Below are 23548 nucleotides of genomic sequence, written 5' to 3'. Positions count from 1 at the left end.
AATCAGAAGATGTGGATGCATATGATTATGGATAATTAAATATATATAGAATATTCAGTTTCTTATGCAGAGGCAGAGTTGAATTTCAGATACTATAGAAAATGTATGAATTCCTTGAGTATTAATTTTCCCTGAAAAAAAAAAAATTCTTCCCCATGTTACCTGGCCTCCTCCTCTTAAAATTCTTCTAATTACTTTGGTAAGGAATGATGTAGGTGAGAAAGGAGGAAACACACATGCTACCCACGCATATGCATATACATATGTTACATACACAAGCACACACACTTCACACTGGCAGACAATAATCCACTGTTCTGGAATGTCACAATTTCTCAAGTTTCCCATGAAAGATTTCTGTGACCTATGCCCCACATCCAATAACACATTACATAGAAAGAGGAAAAGAGGCTTTTTTTTTTTTTTTTCTTTTTTAGCTTTCCCTCCACATAGAGGAAAGGCATCATATCTACAGGCAACGAGCAACACTGAAAAAGAGCAGAGGCTATTTTTATCCCTTGCAACTTTTTGCTCGTTACTATTCTCTTTCTGACTCTACCTCAGGCAAAAAGTTAGAAAAAATACTGTATTAACCACGGCTGAGAAGAAGTGAAACAATGCCCTCAAATTTGCCCCATGCCTCCCCAAAGCACACATGTTACAAATCATGCCAGTATCAGAATGTTCCGGAAGCATCCAGAGGATTCTTGAAGTTATTCTGGCTACATAAGCAGAACTGCTATTGTTTAGTGCAACCCGCTCTGTGTCCTAAGGAGAGCCAATAAAAATGTCATTAATTTACACCATTGGTTTTCAATGAGGCTGATAACTTTAGAAATACGCCAAGGCATTTCCTTTTATTCCCCGCACCCCTCCGTTTTTCTTCTATGTTGCTTGTCACAATGTCTGTAGGATACTACTGTTGCTTAGTGGTCAGGGACCAGGGACGCAGTCTCTGCATGCTTCATCCCCTCCAAATGCCCATAGCACTCTAGTTGAGAAATGCCGGATTTAAAGGGTATCAACCATTCTTCTATCATCGAGAGCAATAAAAAAGTAAAAAAGCAAACAAGTTAACCAAAAAAATACTTGAAATGATTGCAGCTGTTATCTTGAATAAAAGTAACTTATAATTGATTAAGTTATTAACTGCTTTTATCAGGTGGGTCTTTCATAAACATGGCTTAGATGTGAGAACAATATATCTGACTTGGGTTCAACTGTGTCCTCACAAAAATATAGAATGAAGCCCCAACCTCTAGGTACCTGTGAATGGGACCTTAGTTGGAGATCTGGTCTTGGCAGAAAGAATCAATTTATGATGAGGTCACACTGACTATGGCGGGCCCTAATCCAGTATGACTGGATGGCTGGTGTCCTTACAGGAAGGGGATCTGGACAGAGACAGACTCGAAGGGAAGAAGGTCCTATGACGTCGGAGGCAGAGACTGAGGTTAATGCTTCCACAAGCTGAGGAATGCCTGGGGCTACCAGGAACCAGAAGAAGCAAGAAAGGTCCTCCCCTCGAGGCTTCGGAGGGAGCATGGCCTTGCTGAAACCTCGACTTCAGACTTTCAGCTTCCAGAACAGTAAGAGAATAAATTTCTGTTTTTTAAAGCCATCCAAGTTTGTGGTAATTTGTTATGACAGCCCTAGGAAACTAAGACAATAGCTAATCTATATTTATCCCCAGCTTGGCAGTGGGGCAGAGTCCAAGAGAGCAAACAGTCTGCGGCAGAAGGAGGGAGTGGTGTTTGGGGGCAGGACACTTGCTGGCGTCCTCTGCTGCTGGGTAACAGAGAGGGCAGGGGCCTGTTCCCGCTTCTACCCAGGAGGGCCACTTTCTTTTGAATTCCTCTACTTAGGCCTTCTAAGATTTTTTTTAAAAAAGATTTTATTTATTTATTTGACAGAGAGAGATCACAAGTAGGCAGAGAGACAGGCAGAGAGAGAGGGGGAAGCAGGCTCCCTGATGAGCAGAGAGCCCGATGCGGGGCTCGATTCCAGGACCCTGGGATCATGACCTGAGCCGAAGGCAGAGGCTTGGGATCATGACCTGAGCCACCCAGGCGCCCCTAGGCCTTCTAAGATTTAAAGGACAATCTTTTCTGGATTTCCTGGTCTAGAGTGAAGTTCTATTTCATAAATACGTGTAGCTAAGTATGGTTGCCCAAAGACAGCAGGCTTGTTTGGAAAGCGGTTACAATTCCGTTCCAAATTTCATGAGTAGGCTTCCCAGATCTCCTACCCTTTCTGTGCTTCCCTGGGGACCTTTGGTGTCTAGTGCATCCACTATGCCTCTCCCTGTGCAACTCCTTCCCCACGTGGTATCCCAGCTCCCAGACCACTCTGCACTCTCCGCCCGTTTTTGTCCGACACGCCAGCCCTTCAAGGCTCTCCGCCCTTCTACCTGCCAACCCATAAATCACTTTCAGCTGCTCTAAGTGAACGCGTATCTTCTCTCAGAGATCACGGAGCCTTCCCGCGTCGCACTCAAGTGTTGGCGTGCCAGCAAGCAATGTGGAAGGAGGTTTGGAGTCTTTGAACTCAGGGGACTCCTGTTCTTTTATACATGAGAAGTGTAATCTAAGTTCAGCCACGAATGCGCTGGGAGACCTTGCAGTCTCCATGTTTGAGCTTCTGCTTCCTTAGGGCAGTTCAGTAAGTGCGGAGCCTCTGCCGTATACACACTCCCTGCTCTCCAAGGGCCAGAAGTCTAAAGGGGGAACATATGCAAACAAGTGGAGGGGAACACTGAACGTGCAGGACTTAGAGAATTTTGGCCGGCAGACAACGGAGTATTGCATTCTAGAACAAGGAACTGGCAAGGGCAAAGGCCTGAAGTTATGTGGCCTGGCAAAGACCTTCCAAACAAGAATGATCTATTTGCTTCTCTAGCCTCTCCCATGGTGACTACCTGCACCACCTTTCTTTCATTCTGCCCCTAACTCAGATCGTAAGCCCCTTGGTAAGGGGTTGAGACTTGTTTCTGGAGAAATGGGGGCTTCTAGAAGATTCTTTTTAAAAACTTTGAATAATGGAGAAATTTAATCATCTATAAATTTGGAGAGGAGAGCATAATGGATCTTTAGGTACCTTTGTTCAGTTTCAAGAATTATCAACTCATGACAATTTTTTTTCTGTAATACCCTCACCTATATATCACCCCCATATTATTTTGAAGCAAATCCCAGGCACAGTGGCACTTCTTATATAAATATAACAGTGTGTAACTCTAAAAGATAAGGGCTACTGTTGAAAACATACAGGTTAAGTCATTAGCATACTGAAAATGATAATACATTAATATCATCAAATGTCTAGTCAATGATTAAATTCACAATCGTCTCATGAAGATCACAATTTATTTCCACAGTTTTGGTTTGATGCAAACAAGGTCCCCAGTTGTGATTGGTTGCTATGGTTCTTGAAGTTTCTTTTTCATCAATAAATCCTGCCTTGTCATCTTTCTCTTTAATCTCTCTCCTCTCCTTGCAATCTATTTATTGAAGAAGCCAGTCTGTTTGTCATGTAGAGTTTTCTGTGGTCTGGTGTTTGCTGATTTCACTCCTGTGGTTTTATTTAATACCTTCTTTGGTCCTCTGTATTTCCTGTGCCTTGATAGTTGGATGTGGAGGCTTGGCTAGATCTGGGTTCCTTTCAATGTGGCAAGGCTGTTTCACAGGGGGTATTGCACCCTTCCATCTGGAGATATGGTATCTGGCTGTCACACTTCATAATGTTGGCAGTCATGGGAGGTCAACGCCAAGACCACTATCTCACTGGGTGATGCCGTATGGTGCTGTCCTGCTTCCACTGGGCCATCTTCACTTACTAGCTGGAAAACATGTATAAAGATGGTCCTCCATCATCTAATATTTGGTTGCTCATGGATACACCTCGTAAAATAAAGGCAAAAATAAGATCAATCGATCGATCGATCAAGAATTTTAGTTCTTCCCATTTATCTATTATTTTTCAAAATAATGTGTCGGTTTATTAGTATCCTCCAATGGAGACAAATGAAGTTTCGTGTTATTATTGCTTTGTCTTGGTATGATAATTAACTCGTGAGTTGGAACAATGTGATTCAGCCCATTGCAGTTATTATCCTCACTGCTGCTCAGTTTGCTCCATCTTTGGCCACTGGGGGCCTCATTAAGGCGTTCTGAGTCCTTTCCACCAGAGCCACGGTTGTCTTTGACAGCTTCCTGGCTATCTGGTATGACAAGGTAGTTCAGACTCATCTTACATGGTTTCTAGCCCACCCCTGGAAGTAACCACTTCTCCCAGGAGTCTTCATTCTTTTTTTGGTGGAAATGGGATTTAGTAGCCATAGTCTAAGCACCTGGAAAACTCTGAAGCAGATTTAGGTTGGCTTCTGCTCCTTTGGGGGGGAGGGGAGCGGGCAGTCTGACTTGGCCTGAAGGACTTTCAAAAGAGTGGCGAGAGATTGTGAGAAGGGAAAGGGTGGCCAGTGACCATTTAGGAGTTACTGTGGCAGGCTAGGAAGAGATGACAAGATTCTCGATCAAGTCTGTAGGTGTGGGGATGGGAGAGAGGATCAGAGTTGAGAGAAACTTTGGAGACTTAAGCTTGCATAGTCTGATTTGGTCATTCAAGACAGTAGGGATGAAGGAGGTAAAAGATGACAGGCTCGGTTAAAGCCTAGCTTAGTCACTTGCCAACGGTGTGATCTCCATCTCATTACTTCTGAGACTTGGTGACACTGTGGGGTTGGTCCATCGCATGGGGTTGTTAGGGGCATTAAATGAAGTTGGAAATGGAATGAACATCATATAACGTGTGATACCTACAAAATGTTACAAATGTGGAATCTCCTTCCCATGCCAGCATGTTGAGCTTTATCTAGAATATGAAGGGGTTGGCCTATCTGCTCATGGACTATTAGTAACGGATGCTCCAGCATTTGCCTAAACCACATTTTATTGATTATTTTATTTAAAAAATAACATAACAGATTTAATGTTGTCAAAGGAAAACAAATCATATATTCTTCTGAGGGCTATTTCTTCTTATTTGTTATCTAAGATGACAGATTTCATTATAGAAAAGCTTAGAATAATGTTTTAATTTAAAAATTGCTCCCATAAATGACAACCAAAGTATTGAAACAAAGTATCTCAAATACTGATCAGTTAAGTCAGAGTTTCTTAAAATACTATCCAAAACGGTTGCTCTGATCAATGATTTATGTAGCACTCTGGTTTTATAAAATATAATATTAAAGTCAATTTCTTCCCAGAACCTCCCCCCACCCCGCCCATTACTTAGTGATATCCTATAAACCTTTCTGAAGTTATTTGCTTCTCTAAGATGTATTTTTTGAGGGATCCATCAGAAGGATTTCTGAATCAAGATTTTGAGGTTAGAAGTAGTTATCCAGCAGTTATGATAGCAACATTAAGTATAGATAAAGAGGGATTAAAATCTTTTTTTAAAAAGTTTTTATTTTTCCAGCGTAACAGTATTCATTATTTTTGCACCACACCCAGTGCTCCATGCAATCCGTGCCCTCTCCAATACCCACCACCTGGATCCCATTTTTCTTTCCTTTTTTAATTGTGAAGGCAATACAAACTAGTTAAACAATTTCAGACAAAAGAGAAGGTCATAAAAAGTGAAACTAACCCAAAGCTCAGGTGCCAGAAATAACCACTGTATTCTTCTAAATGATTTTCTCTACAGGCACACACATAAAAATGTTTTGAATATTTCATCACAATGTACATTTCTTCTATAGCTTGCTTTTCTGATATAATTGTGAAATATAAAGTCACACTTGTTAGTTCAATATATTGTAACCACTTAATGTGTTAGTACATAAATGAACCAACTGCCCCACACTTCTAAGCACCCGCTTGATGTTGCCCATTTGAATGAGCACTGAATGTATGCTAGTCTTTCTGACTAGCACTTTATAGTTAGACATTTATATGATTTCCACTATATTAATATTTTTAAAGTTCTTTATCAAAACAGACTCTGAAATCAGGTCTGGGTGGGTGAGAGATACATTCTTGCCAATTTCTGTGCCTGCTATAGTTTCCATAATGGTTAAAAAGAAGTGTTTGAGGGCAGCTTTGAAAAACTGTTATAAGACATGACTTTCACTTAATGACATTTTATTTTTTTAATCAAAATTTGGTTGTAAATTTCCTCATTTCAAAAACCCCATCTTCCACTTTCTGATATCCCTCCTAACTCCAACGGTTCTCAGTGATGTAATAATTTCCCCTCCTTCAGCAGCCACACTTGTCTTTGAGATCTGGGAAGGCTTCTCTTGTCAGCGCATGTGGCTTTTCCTTTCTCCTCTTAAAAAAATGTACTTGAATCACCGTATTGAGATAGGGCACACAAATACAAAGCGGTGCAGCGACTTTGGAAAACCATCTGACAGTTCCTCAAAAATGAAACCTAGAATTGCCATAAGCCGTGCTTTCTATTTCCTTTAGGAACCCAGTCCTTCCCGCAGAGGAGAAGTGGCAGAACGGTCCCCAGTCCTCTGGTGTCATGCTTATCTCACCCCATGAGGCCCCCCCAGCACCAGGACAGGCTGACTGCCCTTGGCCACTCCTCGGTGTACAGCCCATGCTGTCCTCCTTCAAGCTGCCCAGCACCTGTAACCCTCAAAAATGGGCAAGCAGACCTCACTGAATGAGCAAGGCAGATGTTTTTATTAAAATTGTCATATTTTCTTTTTTAAAAAAATTACTTATTTATTTGAGAGAGTGAGAGAGAGGGCACAAGAGGGGGTCTAGTCAGAGGGAGAAGCAGACTCCCCACTGAGCAGCAAGCCCAGTGCAGGACTCAATCCCAGGACCCCAGGATCATGACCTGAGCCTAAGGCAGTCGCTTCACCAACTGAGTCACCCAGGCACCCAAGTGTCATCTTTTCTGTTCTTTGGTTTGTTTATAGGTTGCTCTGCAAGCGTAATCTTCAATTATACCATTGTCCCGGAGGCTTCAATACAAGTATGTTGTTATTTCCTAAACCCATGTTCTTTTTGGCAGCTGCTAAATACTTAAATGTTTCTATTTGAGCCCGAAAGTACCATGAGTATTTGTTGGATGATGAGGCGGACAGCCCTGCCAGCCTCGGTGACTGTAACACCAGCCACGTGAGGGGGGCCGCCCTGCAGTGCTGATAACAAGCATTCACAGGAATGCGGGTCTGATACCAGTCAGCACTTCCACCACTTGGAACTACTGCTTGGACGACAACACCATCAGAATCACCCGTGCGGGCTCAGGGCAGTCTTTAAGGCCAAGAGAACGCCTTGTTCTTCTTACCATCTCAACATGCAGCACTGGAATCTACTTAACGTCCTCAAACATCACTGCGAAATGGCCCGTCATGCTTCATTTAGACTCAATTCACTTTTTATCATCAGGTTATTTTTATTCAGAAAATTCTCAAAAATGTTCAAATAGTGGAGATTTATCTTTATCTTTTCTAGCTGAGCTCAAAAGTGACATTTTCTTAATTGGCCAGAGAACTTAAAATGTTTCAGCTATTTCTTCTTCTTCTTCTTTTCCCTACATTTCAGCTATTTCAAAGTGATATCCATGGGGTGGGGAAGGGGGCCGAAATCAACATTTTTAAAAGAAATGTTTTGTAAGGGCATGCTAAAAAAAAAAAAAAAAAAAGCTGATTTTAAAGTTTAGCTTTTGTAACCCTCAAAGAAAACTAAAGGCTGACTCATATTTTTTTAAAAAACCTATTTGGAAACACTAGGCATAAGCACCTGATTACAGGCAGGTTGGCCAAATGTCTCATTTTGGGGTGATCTAAGGCAAAATTTGAATTGAGTCTTCATTTTGCCAACCTTCAAAAATGTATTTTTAACGAGAGTTTATTTATTTATTTGAGGGAGCATGAGCAGGGAGAAGGGCAGAGGGGGAGGGAGAAGCAGATTCCTGCTGAGCAGAGAGCCCGATGCGGGACTCGAGCCCAGGACCCAGGGATCATGACCTGAGCCAAAGGCAGCGGCTTAACCCACTGAGCCACATGTGCCTCTCAAAAATATGTTTTAGTCATTCGGTTCAACAAATATATTCTGAGTATACCCAAAGTGCCATGTAGTATTTAGCATTGGGGAAACCACAGAAAATAAGAGACAAAATCCCAGGGGGCAGGGATGGGTAAGGGATGGAGGAAAATTGACATTAAAGAAAAAATAGAGGCAAAAGGCAGTGAAGGGGCGCTGGGAATGTGGTGTTGTCCGGTGGAACAGACTGCAATTTTAAAATGCTGGTCAGGAGGAATCTCACGGTAGGTGACAAATGAGCAAAGACTTTAGGGAGGTGAGGGAATTAGCTGTCTGAAAAATTATGTCCTAGACAGAGGAACCAGCTGCTGTATGCTCTAAGGAAGCCAGTGTGGCTGGTGTAGGGTGAGCAAAGAAGAGGTAGAATGTCCAAGAATGAATGGGGCAGGGTCTCAAGTAAGGCTTGAGGGTCACATGAAGGACTCGGGATTTTGCTTTGCATGCAACAGGAAGCCATTGCAAAGCCGTGAACTGAGCAATGACATCATCTACTGTAGTCCCATTGGATCAATTGTTACCATGTGGAGAACAGACATTAGGAGGGTCAGGGTCCAGTTGGCAGACCTGAGAGGGGGCCGCGGCTGTATTCCAGGGGAAAGAGACATGGTTCACCTGGAGCAAGACAGTGGAAACGGCAAATAATGTTTGAACGTACGTCTATTTTAAAGGTAGGGCAAAGAGATCTGAAAGGATTGGATGAGGGGTGTTGGGAGAAAGGGACTCAGAGAGGACTCAGGATTTTCAGCCTGAGCGATGAGAAAGTTGACTTGCCATTAATTGATATGCGGAAGGTTTCATGCCTAGCCTCCTGGCGGGGTGTGTGTGTGTGTGTGTGTGTGAAGTCCAGGGGTTCAGACTCAGACATACTGAGTTTAAGATGACTATTAGACAGTCAACCATTGATTTCCTTCTGACCAAGTCAAAATTCATCATCCTCAAAGAATGAAAATACTCTGAGGGTAGAGTTCTGTTTTCTTCATTGTTGTTTCTCCCGAATCTTGGATAATGTTTAGTACATGTAGGTTCTGAATTAAAAATTAATTTAACAAATATTTGCTAAGCACTCGTTATGTATCTTGCTCTGTTCTACATGTTAGGGACACAGTGGGGACAAAGTAGCTAAAATGTCTGCTCTCCCTGCACCTTACAATCTAGTAGTGGTATGCAGGCAAACAAATGAAGTAAAATAAATTAAATCTTCTATTGGTTGGTGTACCTGCTTAATAAACATTTGTTAAATGCTTACTCACAGGGTAATCAATGTATATATCATAACTTAACAAGGCAGAAGATTGAGATCTTGGAGTTGGTATTCCATAACAGCCTGACTTAGCCAAATCCTGGTTCAGCCTTGTTGCTTCTTACAAATCTCATCCTCAGGCGCCTGGGTGGTTGAGTCTGTTAAGCATCTGCCTTCAGCTCAGGTCATGATCCCAGAGTCCCAGGATGGAGACCCACTTGTGCTCTCTGTTCAGTGGGAAGCTGCTTTTCCCTCTGACCCTCCCGTTTCTCATGCTCTCTCTCATTCTCTCTCAAATAAAGAAATAAAATCTTAAAAAAGTCTCATCCTCACCTGATAAATATCAGGGCTGTGTGCCTCATCCTATAAGCACGTGAGGGGGGCCTGCTCAAAATAGAACTCTTTGAAGTGGAGGTCTAAGATGGCTGCCTTGAAGTAAGCACCCCCAGGCCACTCAGCCCCCCTTAATGGATCTGAACTAAGCAGCATATTCCTTTTGACATCTCAAAGCATTTTCTCATTCTTTGTCCCCTTTTACAAGGCTGTGGATACCTTGCTTACCTGCCATTAAGGGCCACCACAGTTTCATCTGAAAGGCTCAATTTGCAACTTTTCACAAACCTAAAAAGGTGTACTAAAGTAGGCTCTATATTCACATCAATCTGAGGAGGAATCTCTTATCCCACTCCCCCAACCCCTCCACCTAAAACGAAACTTGATGCATTTTCCATTCCCAGCAGGAGCAGCAGGAAGGGGGTGGTTTGGTCTTTAGTAGCCCCCAATAATTTTACTTATTACCCCCCAATTATCCTTCCACAGCCACCACATTCAGCCATCTGACATACTCTCAGTCTCATGTAACAGACCACCCCCCCCAGCCTCTCCTATGGTCCTATGCAGAATTTCTGGAAAAGCCATGACTCCTTCCTACTAACCATTTCTTATCAGTTTCCACACAGAATTTGATATCACACTTACTTCCCCACCAACATTTCTTAGAAGGCAAATAATGAATGATCTTATGTCCTTGAAAACCATCATGTCCTTGCTCAGACCTGTCTGAATAGCCCTTCAAAGGGAGAATTCCAGGGCTCTTTCATCTTGAATGCTGTCCCTATCAAAGTTGTAATTTTTAAGACAAAACATCCAGGGTTCCTCATCAGTTGGGTGATGGCCATATTCATCTTGGTGTTGCCTCTCATGCAGCAGATCCACGGAGAGCGAGAATTTCCCATTGGCAGAGTGTGTGATTCACCAATGACTTGCCCCCTTTCCCAGGCCAACAAAGTGGTGTTCAGCCCCCCGGATTTCTTTACGTCCCTTTGATGAACAAACGGGCATCGAGACTCCCTTATATTGTAATTCTGGAACGTACTGAAGTCTTCCTGTAATTTGACATAATTTGATACCCTACAGGAGCTCAATAGAATGATGGCATCTTAACATTTCCCTAAACACCTACAGAAAAGGCATTGTAGCTTTTGTACAGTGAAGAAAGAGCGCATCCTTTTATCCTTAGATAATTGTTATCATTCTTCCTAAAGAATCTAAATGACAGTACAAAGCAAGAATCACATGGTGTGGAGTGTGTAACAATCAACGAAATGTTCAACACCAGTAGAAAGGTATCTGTCTGCTGTCCATCTGTAGGATCACAAAAGCTTTTCTAACAGAAACTGAAAAGATTTCCTAAGAAGCAGAAGCATCATCACAGGACATGATAGTAAGTGAACAAATTGTCCATAATGAAGTTATGCTTCTGGACAACACAATACTGGCTAGAATATCATCATTTAAAAGGTTACATGTTTTGATCACCCCCATTCAATCACAGCCAAAACACACACACAAAACCAAACAAAATTTTCTCTGCTCCAGTTCTTTTCATGGTCAGCACCTGTGTTCAAGTTCCTATGTCCTTATCTCCTCCCTGATAGAAAACAAAATCCAGTAGCAGAATGCGGACTGGAAGTGGAAGATATTATCATCAAAGTTGTGGTCTACCATGCATCTTATTTTGTATTGAACAGATGTGTTTTCCTAAATATCATGCTGCTAACTTGCCACAACCCCCCCCCCCCTTAACAGTTACCTATTCATAGACTTCACGGATTTTGTCATAGATACCATCAAAAGTGCAAATTTCCACCTCAGTCTAATTGCTTAAGGGTTTTTTTTTGTTCTTGCTGTTTTCCAATTTGCCTTGAAATTCTAATATGATGCTTCAGGCTTCATACCTACAGATTTCAAGTGTACCAATAGACCTATCCTGCAGGAATTATGTAAACCTTATAATAATTAATATTTGTGAGATGTATTAAGATCCTGGCACAGAAAAGAGCATTGAAATCCAAAGCTATTCTATAACTTTCTTTTTTAATCAGTTGCCAGCTGGATTGTAGAGGGCTTCTAGTTCCAGCTCCCAGGCAAGAACATTGCTACCATTTAAAATACGTATGCCTTTTTTTTTTTTTTTTTAAGAGAAAAGTCAGAGTCCTTACCAGAGGCAAGGTAAGGAAGCTTCAGGAAGCCTATAGAAATCCCAGGTGTTCAGAAACACGTAACAATGCACAGTTAATGGAAATGCAATTAGAGGATTGCCTGGGTGGCTCAGTCGGTTAAGTGTCTGACTATTGATTTGGGGTCAGGTAATGATCTCAGTGTCCAGGGTTTGAGCCTTAACTCCAGCTCAGCTATGGCTCTAGCACTCAACAAGGAGTTGGCTTCCAGATTCTCTCCCTCTCCCTCGGTCCCTCCCCACCTCAACTCCAGACTCCAGCATGCACACATCTCTCTTTAAAATGAACAAATAAATCTTGAAAAAAAAATACAATCAGATTAAAAATATTTCATTGGAGAGCTGCCTCTGAACCCCATTCCTGGCAACTGCCATAGACTAGAGAGAGAGAGAGCTGCTCTGAAATTTCCCAGTTTTCCCATGAACAGACAGAAATGGAGCAGGCAACTTAACCTAGATTGGGGGCAGGGTTCAAAGTAAAGTGAATCCTATATCAAACCCATCGTATAGACAAACTGCAGAAAAAAAGCCAAACATAGGGTTTCTAGATAAAATACGGGATGCCCAGTTAAATTTGGATTCAAGATGAACCATGAAGAATTACTTAGTTTAAATTTGTCCTGACTATTGTGTAGGACATGCTTAGAATTCACTCTTTATTTGAAATTCAAATTGGACTGGGCAATCTGTATTTTTATTTGCTAAATCTGGCAAAACTAGCCAAAGGAAAATTAAAACAGTTTATTTTCAATTGACATTATACTGCCCTGTACCATTGGAAAACACGGATAAAAAGAATTACGTAATTGTCTATTTTGTTGTAAAGATTTCTATTACTTAAAAGTGGCAAAGGTGTCAAGGTTCATAAATGACATTGAAACAGATAAAAGAAATGGGCTATGCTGGTAAAAGGATGATGATGAACCTTTAAAGATCCACACATCAGAAAATCTGCTGTTACACAAATTCTGTCATTTGAATAATTTAAGCTATGACTAAAAGCAAAGTAATGCCGAACACAAATCAGTCTTATTTTATAGTCACCTCAACTGGACGATAACCCATTAGCCTTGCATTTCCAAGTAAAAAGCCAGTATTGCCTAAGGCACACACTTACCACTCGCCCACCTCTTCTCAGAACTGCCAATGTCCTCTAATGAAACATTAATTTTTCCAAACAACAGTTTCAGTCAGCGTCTTATTAGCAAAGCAAATATCTGATTCCTAAACTAACATGTCCAGTTTAAGGGACAGTTACTTCCGAAAGGAAGCAAATTAATAGAAATATTATGGCAGGATTCGGTTCATTTGGATGTTTAGACAGCCAATCCCTTTTGAAAATATTTCTAAAATGTACCTTTCCATTGTTTCCAGTGGATGTGATAGCCATGTCCCTACCTTCCCACCCCCACAGGGAAAATTATTGCTTAAGAAAATCTGAACAAACAGGGTAAATAGTTGACCAATATTTTCCTTATAAAAACACATGCACAATTAGACCTGGCCCAAATGCTCAAGGTAAATTAAAGATCTGGCCATTACTGATGCTTCTGGGTTTTCAAGAGAGCCATTCTGGATCATTCAGGTACCAGGAGCTGCCTTTTCCTAAGTCCTTTGATCGGAATCATCTAAAATTTGTGACTCTGGAAACCTGACTTAAAGGTTTAGCTGAGTTGGGCTTCTGAAACACACCAGTTTACAAAAGACTTTGTGGAAGAAATAAAGTCCTTCGTGAGACTTGCCATCTATTTATTACAGAGCATTCTTTTGGACTGTTGTGCTAAATCTAATCTGGCACATTATTAACCTTTGCCAATTAGGCATTTAGTAGGCTAGGCTGAATATTTTTTTAATTTGCACATTAAAGTTTGCCAAAACAACTGGCACTATGATGGTAAATTAGTTGAGATCTTTGATTTATATAGTTTAAGTGCAAACGTAGAAGCCCTGCTTCCGAGAGGATGACCTAATGGGTACCAAACACTAGTAAACATTATTAATAAGATTAATAGAAACAATGGCAGCTAATGCTTATTGAGTGCTTCCTATGTTCCAGGCACTGTAAGTACATTTAGTCATTTAAAACTTTCAATAATCTTATGAGGTTTTATTTCCCCAATGTTGTCGATGAGAAAACTGAGAATGGTTAAGTTACTTGCCTTAAAATACACTTTTAGTTAAGTAGTCAAACTCAGCTTTGTACCTAGGCGATCTAGCGGCAGAATGATCTAGAAGCAGAAACTACCTGCTTACCACTTTGCAACAGTGCCTCAGCTCATGTATTAGATAACAATGAAGACCTTCCACCTTCTCAGGTCAGGTTTCATGGGAAGGAGGTGTCACTTCTTGGACTGAGATACAGATTTCAGAGGAATAGGAGTAACCCTTTACCCCCACTCCCAAACAACCACAGGCAACCTTGCAATTCTCTTAAAGTGTGTGCATTTTTGGTTTATTTTTAATATGTTTATGATAGGATTCATGAAGAAGCTTTAATATGCTTATGATAAGGTATTGACATATATCAGGATCTGCAGTGACAAGAGAGCTGTAAATGTGTAAGGTGGGGTCTCCCATCAATGATAGGGACATTCTAGACGTTAGTCAGCCAGAGAAGAGCGATCTGACAAACCCAGAACCACAGATGGGATCTCTAGCTGGGTGGCGGGCTGGAGTCTAGCTCTCCTGAGTTTGATCACCAATGGCCAAGGTCATGGGGTGGGATGTGATGGTCTCTCTGTGGGAAGAGTAGGGACAGACATGGCAGAACCCAGGGTACCAGTAGAGTAGGATCATGGGGTTTGTGCCTCTTTTTACCTAAGCTTCTCTCCCTGTTGTCCTCCTTGAGTGCTGGAAAAGGCCTTTTGAAAGTTCCAGTATCTCTCCAATGTCTCAGTGAGGGAGTTTTTAAACAAATGGGGCCATAGGACACCAGAGGGGGGGGGCAATGATGATGGTGGGAAAACAGAAGAGAATCCAGAGGGGACAGGGATGGAGACAGAAGCTTCCTGAAGCCTGCCATCCTCCCTCCCTCACCAGTTCTGTAGCCCAAACTTGGGGGTGCTGCCTTATAACTTAATTTGGAGGCAGAGTTCCAATGTGCCTTATACACAGAGATGTTTGAGAACGGTCTATAAAACAGCCATGATCGTTTTACACCACAATCGACTTCGAAAGGACTGAAGACAGTCTGATCCTTCTCCTTTCCTTCTTTTTTAAAATACAAGTGAATAAACGTAGAGATGATTGTTGCTGATAGCGCCGACATATTTGAAAGCGTCTGTTATTCAGGAAGGAGCAAATGCTATGTACTTAATGAGTGGATTTATTAAGCTAAAAAAAAGTCCCCTGCCAAACCCCATTCCTGGCTCAAGAAAGTACCACCTTAAGAGTTTGACTTCTTTTTAAAAAGAAGAAGGAAAAGAAGGTGGAAAAGGAGGAGGGGTGGGTCCGAAAGTTGGAGGCGGAGGAGGAGAAGGAGGAGGACCAGGAGAACCAGGAGGACGGAAGAGCAATTGCTGCATGAAACTAGCCAGGGCTTGACAAGGGAGCTGGGGAATGGCACTTTCATCTCGGGAACCCTCACCCCTCTCTCCTTGACCAACACAGCAATTATTTTTCCCTAGAAAAAATGTCATTTCGGTTTCTGAAAACACCCAACTTTAGGATGCAGAGAGTCTCATGAGGTATTTATGCCAATTTTTATATTATTTTCTCCCAGCTTATTGCAAGTAGCTCTAACAACACAAGGATCCTTACAGAGGGAAGGCTGAAGCTTCATCACTCTGTTTGTAAGATGCACCCAGAAACACAGCCATGTCTTCCGGGGTCAGGAGAGCCCCAGAACTGGGAGGCTGTGAGCCTCTTGGTTCTGACCCAGTCCCCAACATGCGTGCACGGATGAGGCTGCTCAGTGGGCCCAGCCGCCCGCTCACTCCAGCGATGCCCAAGGGCAATATTCTCACCCCAGAACAGTCGGAGTAAACTCTAAAATTGACCAAGGGGAAAAAAAAAAATTGAGCTCCTTAGAAAAAATGCTACTACACTGCCTGGTAGGGTTAATCCGGGTACTGTCAGCTGCCAGAGCTGTCGATTAAAAAAAAAAAAAAAAAAAAAAAAAAAAAAAGACCAGCCGCAGGATAAATGAGGAAAGAAACCTACCCACTGGCTCTACTGGCTCGCTCAAGTTCTGCGCCTCGGGCGTCATGAAAAGAGGTCTAGTGAGGGGAAAGTGAAGGCACCTTTCCTGTCGTTTCGCGAACACCCCTTGCTCGGAGCGTTGCTGGTTCTGCCTCACATGACAGTCCCGTGCTTCGGGACGCGGCCGCTAACACCTGCTGGGATCCCGCTGGACGCTGCGAGGCTGCGAGCCAAAGCCGCGCGAGTGTTCGGGAACCGTCCGCGGCCGCGACTGCAAACAGTGCGGAGACCAACACGAAAACGGTTTCTTTTTCTCAGACTTTTCAGCAGGTAAACGAAGAAAACAAAAACGAAACAGAACACGCTATAGTCTTAAGTTGGGAAACTTTTCCTCAAAATTGCGTTATCCTTTGTGAGCGGCCGGGAAACCCCTAGCTTCGTTTCCCGGGACTGAGACGACCCGTGTCCACAAGAACACAAACCCAGGCAGTTCAGGAGGAAAAATAAAATAAAAATAAATCACGGACCAGAAGCGTAAGTCAAGCCGGGTTGTGCTGTGCGGCTTTGGAACATTCTTATCGAAACACCCGTGTCCGCGCGCTCGGGGCTGCTCGTTCCACTGGCGCCTTATCCACAGTCGGCTGTCCTGGTGCGGCTGCATTTTCTGGAAAAACTGGGTCCCCAGCACCAGGCTGAGCGCGCTGTCTCCCGGCCCCCACTCTGCCAAGCTCCGTCCTCCTGCGCCTCTCTCCGCAGCCCCTGCCCGAGGCCGCCGCCGTGGGTCCCGAGACCAGCGAGGCGCGCGCGGGGAAGCCGCCCAGAATCAGGGTCGAGGCTGGGGGCACTTTGAGCCAACTTGGCCGTCTCCGCCACCGCACACATTTCTGGGAGGCTGCGGGCCACAGGGTAGAACTGCAAACCCAGGAGGCGAGCTTGAGCCGGGTGAAGGCAGCGGCCGGCGGGGCTGTTAGTGCCGCATCGCCCCCAGCGCGCAACCACGGAGGGACGCCGGGGACCCGAGACCGGGACACCGCCGAGCCCCGGCCGCGCGCGCAGCCACTGCTTGGCTGGAGCCTTCCAGACGCGGTTCCCGGCTCTTCTCCCGTCCCTCTCCGGGTCCGGCTGCCTGTAGAAGTGTGCTGCCCGACTCTGGCATGGTGGGCTCGGAGACCCGAGAAGCCTCGAGTCGCACGCCGTGTCGCCCACCCGGGGTTCGAACGCGTCGCGCAGCCACCTGTTCCACAACGCCCGGAGTTTGTGTGGGCGCGGGCTGCGGCAGGAAGGACCCTGCCATCCCCTGGGTCCCACACGGCCCAGGATCCCGACAGGCTGGCACCACCCCAAATCCAAGTGCGCACATACCTTCACGCAACTCCGGAGGCTCGCCCCACTCCGGCCACCCGCGCGCGGTGACTTACTTCCCGGTGTCGCCGCCGCAGCCCCAGCCCCAGCCCCGGCGCCGGCCACCGGAGCCCCGAGCGCGCCCGGCTCCTCCGGTAGGACGGCGCCCCGAAATACCTGCAGTGAAGATGCAGAGAGCGAAGAGAGCCTTGCAGACCATGGTACCCTGGTGTGCGGTGCCGAGCTCCGCGACTGACCGAGCGCTCGGAGCGCGTCCGGCTCCTCCTCTGCCGCGCTGGCGGCCGTGGGAGCCGGGAGGCGAGGGCGGCTCTGCGCGCTCGGGCTCGGGCTGCTCGGGCGAAGGGCGGAGAAGCGAGACGAGCGCGGCGCGGCTCCGTCAGCGGCGTGTCCTCCGGCGCCCGGCGCGCTTCTGCTCCATCCCCGCCGCCCGAGCCTGGGCCGCCTCTGCCGCCGCGCGGGCCCCAGCCAAACCCCTCCCACCCGGGCCCCGCGGCGCTGACAAGGCCACCCCCTGGCCTCCACTCTCCCGGCGCTCGGGTCCCGGGAGCCTCGGCCCAGGGCGGCCTCTGCTGGACAGAGAGGGCGCGAGACTCGCGTTTGGACGGGGTTCCGCGAACGTCCTGGCGTCTAGCACCCTGCTGGGAACCGAGGGGACTCAAAGAAGTGTGAGCGGATCTCTGCCCCCGGGAATTTATCTCAGCTTGTCTTATGCGAGCTTACCACAGGGGACCATATGCCGTCTTAGGCGTCCCTTCCAAGAGCCAAGACCCCACTACTGCAAAAGAGAATACACTTTACTTTCCAGGGGATTTCCTTTCATTTCTTCAAAGTGTTCCTGCGTGTACTTCAAAACCTCCCCCACACTCAACCCCACTGCACTTCCTGGTGCCTGAGCCAGGATTCCTTTTATCCTTTTCAGCTTCTTACCAGAAGAAATGATACTAATGTCAGGTAATAGTGGTCATGGGATAACTGAGCCAGGGAACCTCCTAGGTGTGGTATCATGACTCCTAACAATCTGGTGACACAAGAATTACTATTATTCCATTGTATAGACGAGAAGACCGAGGCACAGAGAAGATACGTAATGCACTCTAGGTCACATGGCTGGTAAGGACTGGACCCCGCAATCGAACAGTTTGTGTATCAGGGCCATAAAAACAAAGGCCGAGGTTTCCTGAGTGAGAGTGTTGTGCGCTCTCACAGCAATCCTTTGAGCTGGGCACTATTCTATCTTCATTTTCGGTGTAAGCAGTGGAAGCACAGGAAGGTTTAACTGCTTGTCCGAGGTCGCGCAACTAGCCAGTGGTACGGACAGCATGCCTGCCCGGGCACCCTGGGTCATCCCTATAGGGTACTGGCTCTCCAAAGCCCAGGATTTCTGTATGTTCACTCAGATCAAAGCTGACCTTGCGCGTAGGCCTTCCCACCAACTTAAACTTGCTTATTTCTCACACCTCTATCAGGCCAGATGCCAGATCCACATGCGATCTCTCTGCTGGTAGGAGTCTGCTGGTCCCCTCGTCACCAGAGGTGGGAAGCGGCTGGAATTAATGATACTTCTTAAGGAATTAATTAGCTCATGACTGTTCATAGACCTTGGGAACAGCTTTCTTTTTCCTGTGGCTTCTTTTTCCTGTACCAGAGCCTCAGGTTTCATTTTGTCACTTGTTTGGGTATTATCACGGTACCCGTGACCACATGCATCCCTCTGCCTGACCCCACCATTACCACTTGTGAAGTTTGTCTCTCTTCCACAACCAGATAAACTAGACTCATAGTTTCTTCTCTTTTTCCTTTTTAAAAATTAACATATAATATATTATTTGCTTCAGGGCTACAGGTCTGTGAATCATCAGTCTTACACAATTCACAGCACTCACCATAGCACAGACCCTCCCCAGTGTCCATAACACAGCCACCCTATCCCTTCCCCTCACCCCACTCCCCTCCAACAATCCTCAGTTTGTTTCATGAAATTAAGAGTCTCTTATGATTTGTCTCCCTCCCGGTCCCATCTTGTTTCATTTTTCCCTCCCTGTCCCTCACGACCCCCTGCCCTGCCTCTCAAATTCCTCATATCAGAGAGATCATATGATAATTGTCTTCCTCTGATTAACTTATTTCGCTTAGCATAATACCCCTTGGGTTCCATCCACATGGTTGCAAATGGCAAGATTTTGGGTTTTTGTTGGCTCCATAGTATCCCATTTTATATATATATATATATATATATATATATATATATATATATATATATCAATCACATCTTCTTTATGCATTCATCTGTTGATGGACATCTAGGTTCTTTCCATAGTTTGGCTATTGTGGACGTTGCTGCTATAAACATTCGGGTGCATGTGTCCCTTCGGATCACTACATTTGTATCTTTAGGGTAAATACCCAGTAGTGCAATTGCTGGGTCATAGGGTAGCTCTATTTTCAACTCCTCCGTGCTGTTTTCCAGAGTGGTTGCACCAGTTTGCATTCCCACCAACAGCGCAGCAGGGTTCCCCTTTCTCCACATCCTCACCAGCATCTGTCATTTCCTGGCTTGTTAATTTTAGCCATTCTGACTGGTGTGAGGTGGTATCTCATTGTGCTTTTGATTTGTATTTCCCTGATGCCAAGTGATGTGGAGCACTTTTTCATGTGTCTTTTGGCCATCTGGATGTCTTCTTTGCAGAAATGTCTGTTCATGTCCTCTGCCCATTTCTTGATTGGATTATTTGTTCTTTGGGTGTTGAGTTTGATAAGTTCTTTATAGATTTTGGGTACTAGCCCTTTATCTGATATGTCATTTGCAACTATCTTCTACCATTTTGCCATTTTGTCAGTTGTCTTTTAGTTTTGTTGACTGTTTCCTTTTGATCTTGAATGAGCTTTTGATCTTGATGAAGTCCCAATAGTTCATTTGTGCCTGTGCTTCCTTTACCTTTGTTTCTAGGGGGAAGTTGCTGCAGCTGAGGTCAAAGAGGTTGTTGCTTGTGTTCTCCTCAAGGATTTTGATAGATTCCTGTCTCACATTGAGGTCTTTCATCCATTTTGTGTCTATTTTTGTGTGTCATGTAAGAAAATGGTCTAGTTTCATTCTTCTGCACGTGGCTGTCCAATTTCCCAACACCATTTGTTGAAGAGACTGTCCTTTTTCCATTGGGCATTCTTTCCTGCTTTGTCAAAGATTGGTTGGCCATAGAGTTGAGGGTCAATTTCTGGGCTCTCTATTCTGTTCCATTGATCTATGTGTTTGTTTTTGTGCCAGCACCATACTGTCTTGATGATTACAGCTTTGTAATAGAGCTTGAAGCCTGGAATTGTGATGCCACCAACTTTGGTTTTCTTTTTCAACATTGCTGTAGCTAATTAGGGTCTTTTCTGGTTCCTAAGTTTTAGGGTTATTTGTTACATTTCTTTGAGAAAAGTTGATGATATTTTGATGGGATTACATTAAATGTATAGATTGCTCTAGGTAGCATAGACATTTTCACAATATTTGTTCTCTCAATCCATGAGCATGAAATGTTTTTCCATTTCTTTGTGACTTCCTTAGTTTCTTTTATGAATACTTTACAGTTTTCTGAGTACAGATTCTTTGCCTCTTTGGTTAGGTTTATTCCTAGGTATCTCATGGTTTTGGGTACAATTGTAAATGGGATTGACTCCTTAATTTTCTCTTTCTTCTATCTTGTTGTTAGTGTATAGAAATGAAACTGATTTCTGTGCATTGATTTTATATCCTGACACTTTACTGAGCTCCTATATTAGTTCCAGCAGTTTTGGAGTGGAGTCCTTGGGTTTTCCACATAAAGTATCATATCATCTGCAAAGAGTAAGAGTTTGACTTCTTTGCCAATTTGGATGTCTTTTATTTCTTTTTGGTGTCTGATTGCTGAGGAAAGGACTGCTGGTACTATGTTGAATAGCAGTGGTGATAGCGGACAGCCTTGCCATGTTCCTGACTTTAGCGGAAAAGCTCTCAGTTTTTCCCCATTGAGAATGATAATCTTTGTGGGTTTTTCATAGATGGCTTTCATGGTATTGAGGTATGTACCATCATCCCTACACAGTGAAGAATTTTGATCAAGAAAGGATGTTGAACTTTGTCAAATGCTTTTTTCTGCATCTATTGAGAGTATCATATGGTTCTTGTTCTTCCTTTTATTAATGTATTGTATCACATTGATTGATTTGAGGATGTTGAACCAATCTTGCAGTCCAGGAATAATTCCCACTTGGTCATGGTGAATAATCTTTTTAATGTACTGTTGGATCCTATTGGCTAGGATTTTGGTGAGAATTTTTGCATCTGTGTTCACCAAGGATATTGGTCTGTAATTCTCCTTTTTGGTGGGGTCTTTGGTTTTCAAATCAAGGTAATGCTGGCCTCATAAAATGAGTTTGGAGGTTTTCCTTTCATTTCTATTTTTTGGAGCAGTTTCAGGAGAATAGATATTAATTCTTCTTTAAATGTTTGGTAGAATTCCCTTGGGAAGCCGTCTGGCCCTGGGTTCTTATTTGTTGGAAGATTTTCAATTACTGGGTCAGTCTCCTTACGGCTATAGGTCTGTTCAGATTTTCTATTTCTTCCTGGTTCAGTTTTGGTAGTTTATATGTCTCTTGGAATGCATCTATTTCTTCCAGATTATCAAATCTGCTGGTATATAGTTGCTCATAATATGTTCTTATAATTGTACTTCTTTGGTGTTGGTTGTGATCACTCCTCTTTTATTCATGATTTTATTAATTTGAGTCCTTTCTCTTTTCTTTTGATAAGTCTGGCCAGGGGTTTATCAAACTTATTAATTCTTTCTAAGAATCAGCTCCTAGGTTTGTTGATTTGTTCTACTGTTCTTTTGGTTTCTATTTCATTGATTTCTGCTCTGATCTTTATTGTTTCTCTTCTCCTGCTGGTTTAGGCTTTCTGTGCTGTTCTTTCTCCGGCCCCTTTAGGTGTAGGGTTAGGTTGTATACTTGAGGCCTTTCTTGTTTCTTGAGAAAGGCTTGTATTGCTATACACTTTCTTCTCAGGACTGCCTTTGCTGTGTCCCAAAGATTTTGAATAGTTGTGTTTTCCTTTTCACTTGTTTCCATGAATTTTAAAATTCTTCTTTAATTTCCTGGCTCACCCATTCATTCTTTAGTATGATGCTTTTTAGCCTCCATGTATTTGAGTTCCTTCCAACTTTCTTCTTGGGGCTGGTTTCTAGTTTCAAAGCATTGTGGTCTGAAAATATGCAGGGAATGATCCCAATCTTTTGGTACTAGTTGAGACAAGATTTGTGACCCATGGGTTCATAGTTTTGATGGTTTGTTTGTTGTTGTTGTTGTTTGGTTTTCGTTCATTTGTTGATCACTGTTGGAATGAAAAGTAAAAGATGTCACAACCAAATACCTATTCCCTTTTCCTCCTCCTTGGTCAGAGAAACTGCAAATTTAATTGCTAAATGTGTTTAATGTGTTTAACGTGCTTTTGACCTTGAGGTTTTTCCAGTTTCTAGTATAATCTATATGATTATGAAGAATTTATGTACCTAGGTTTTGGTTGTCATAGGGGCAAGGGCCACACACAGATGAATTTTATATATAAACTGAAATTTGTATATTTCTATGTGAAATTTATATAAGGTAATGGTGCCTTTAAAGAAGGGCCATTTAAGTAAGTAAGTCTATGACAGAAATAAAGATTTTTCAAAACCCCTGCAAAGAAAAAAAATATTCAATTGAAATTCAGCAAAACTTTAATGGAAACTCCATGGAGTGCAAAGCATATGTGACTCTGACTTTAATACCTAAGATGATGGTTTGATACCCAAAGGGTGGTGATCTCCACTTCTGAATCAGTTAAAATTTCCAAAGCTTTTCACTGTACACAGAATAAAGTTGAAAATGACTGATTTCTTTAACTGAAATAATTCAATCTTACTAATGATTAAAACTTTCATTTTATTTATTTTTTAAAATATTTTATTTATTTATTTATTTGACAGAGAGAGATCACAAGTAGGCAGAGAGGCAAGCAGAGAGAGAGAGAGGAGGAAGCAGGTTCCCTGTCAAGCAGAAAGCCCGATGTGGAACTCGATCCCAGGACCCTGAGATCATGACCTGAGCTGAAGGCAGAGACTTAACCCACTGAGCCACCCAGGTGCTCCTAAAACTTTCAATTTATTAATTTAATAAAAACATATTTGATCAGCTACTAAATGCCAGACCTTATGC

General features: G+C 43.4%; 1 protein-coding gene across 1 annotated transcript in view; it reads right to left on the bottom strand.

Annotated features, from left to right (window-relative positions):
* The window catches only part of PARM1 (prostate androgen-regulated mucin-like protein 1), a 99831-nt gene extending 82186 nt beyond the window's left edge, over window positions 1-17645 (bottom strand). Inside the window, exon 1 of the mRNA XM_032334588.1 lies at window positions 17489-17645. Coding sequence (XP_032190479.1) covers window positions 17489-17531 — 43 coding nt within the window. The 5' untranslated portion in view covers window positions 17532-17645. The remainder of the gene's footprint in view (window positions 1-17488) is intronic.
* Between the last annotated feature and the right edge of the window lie 5903 nt (window positions 17646-23548).

This window comes from Mustela erminea, chromosome 2 (genome assembly GCF_009829155.1).
Source record: "Mustela erminea isolate mMusErm1 chromosome 2, mMusErm1.Pri, whole genome shotgun sequence".
Taxonomy (NCBI): domain Eukaryota; kingdom Metazoa; phylum Chordata; class Mammalia; order Carnivora; family Mustelidae; genus Mustela; species Mustela erminea.
This window is presented reverse-complemented; position numbering and strand designations above follow the sequence as displayed.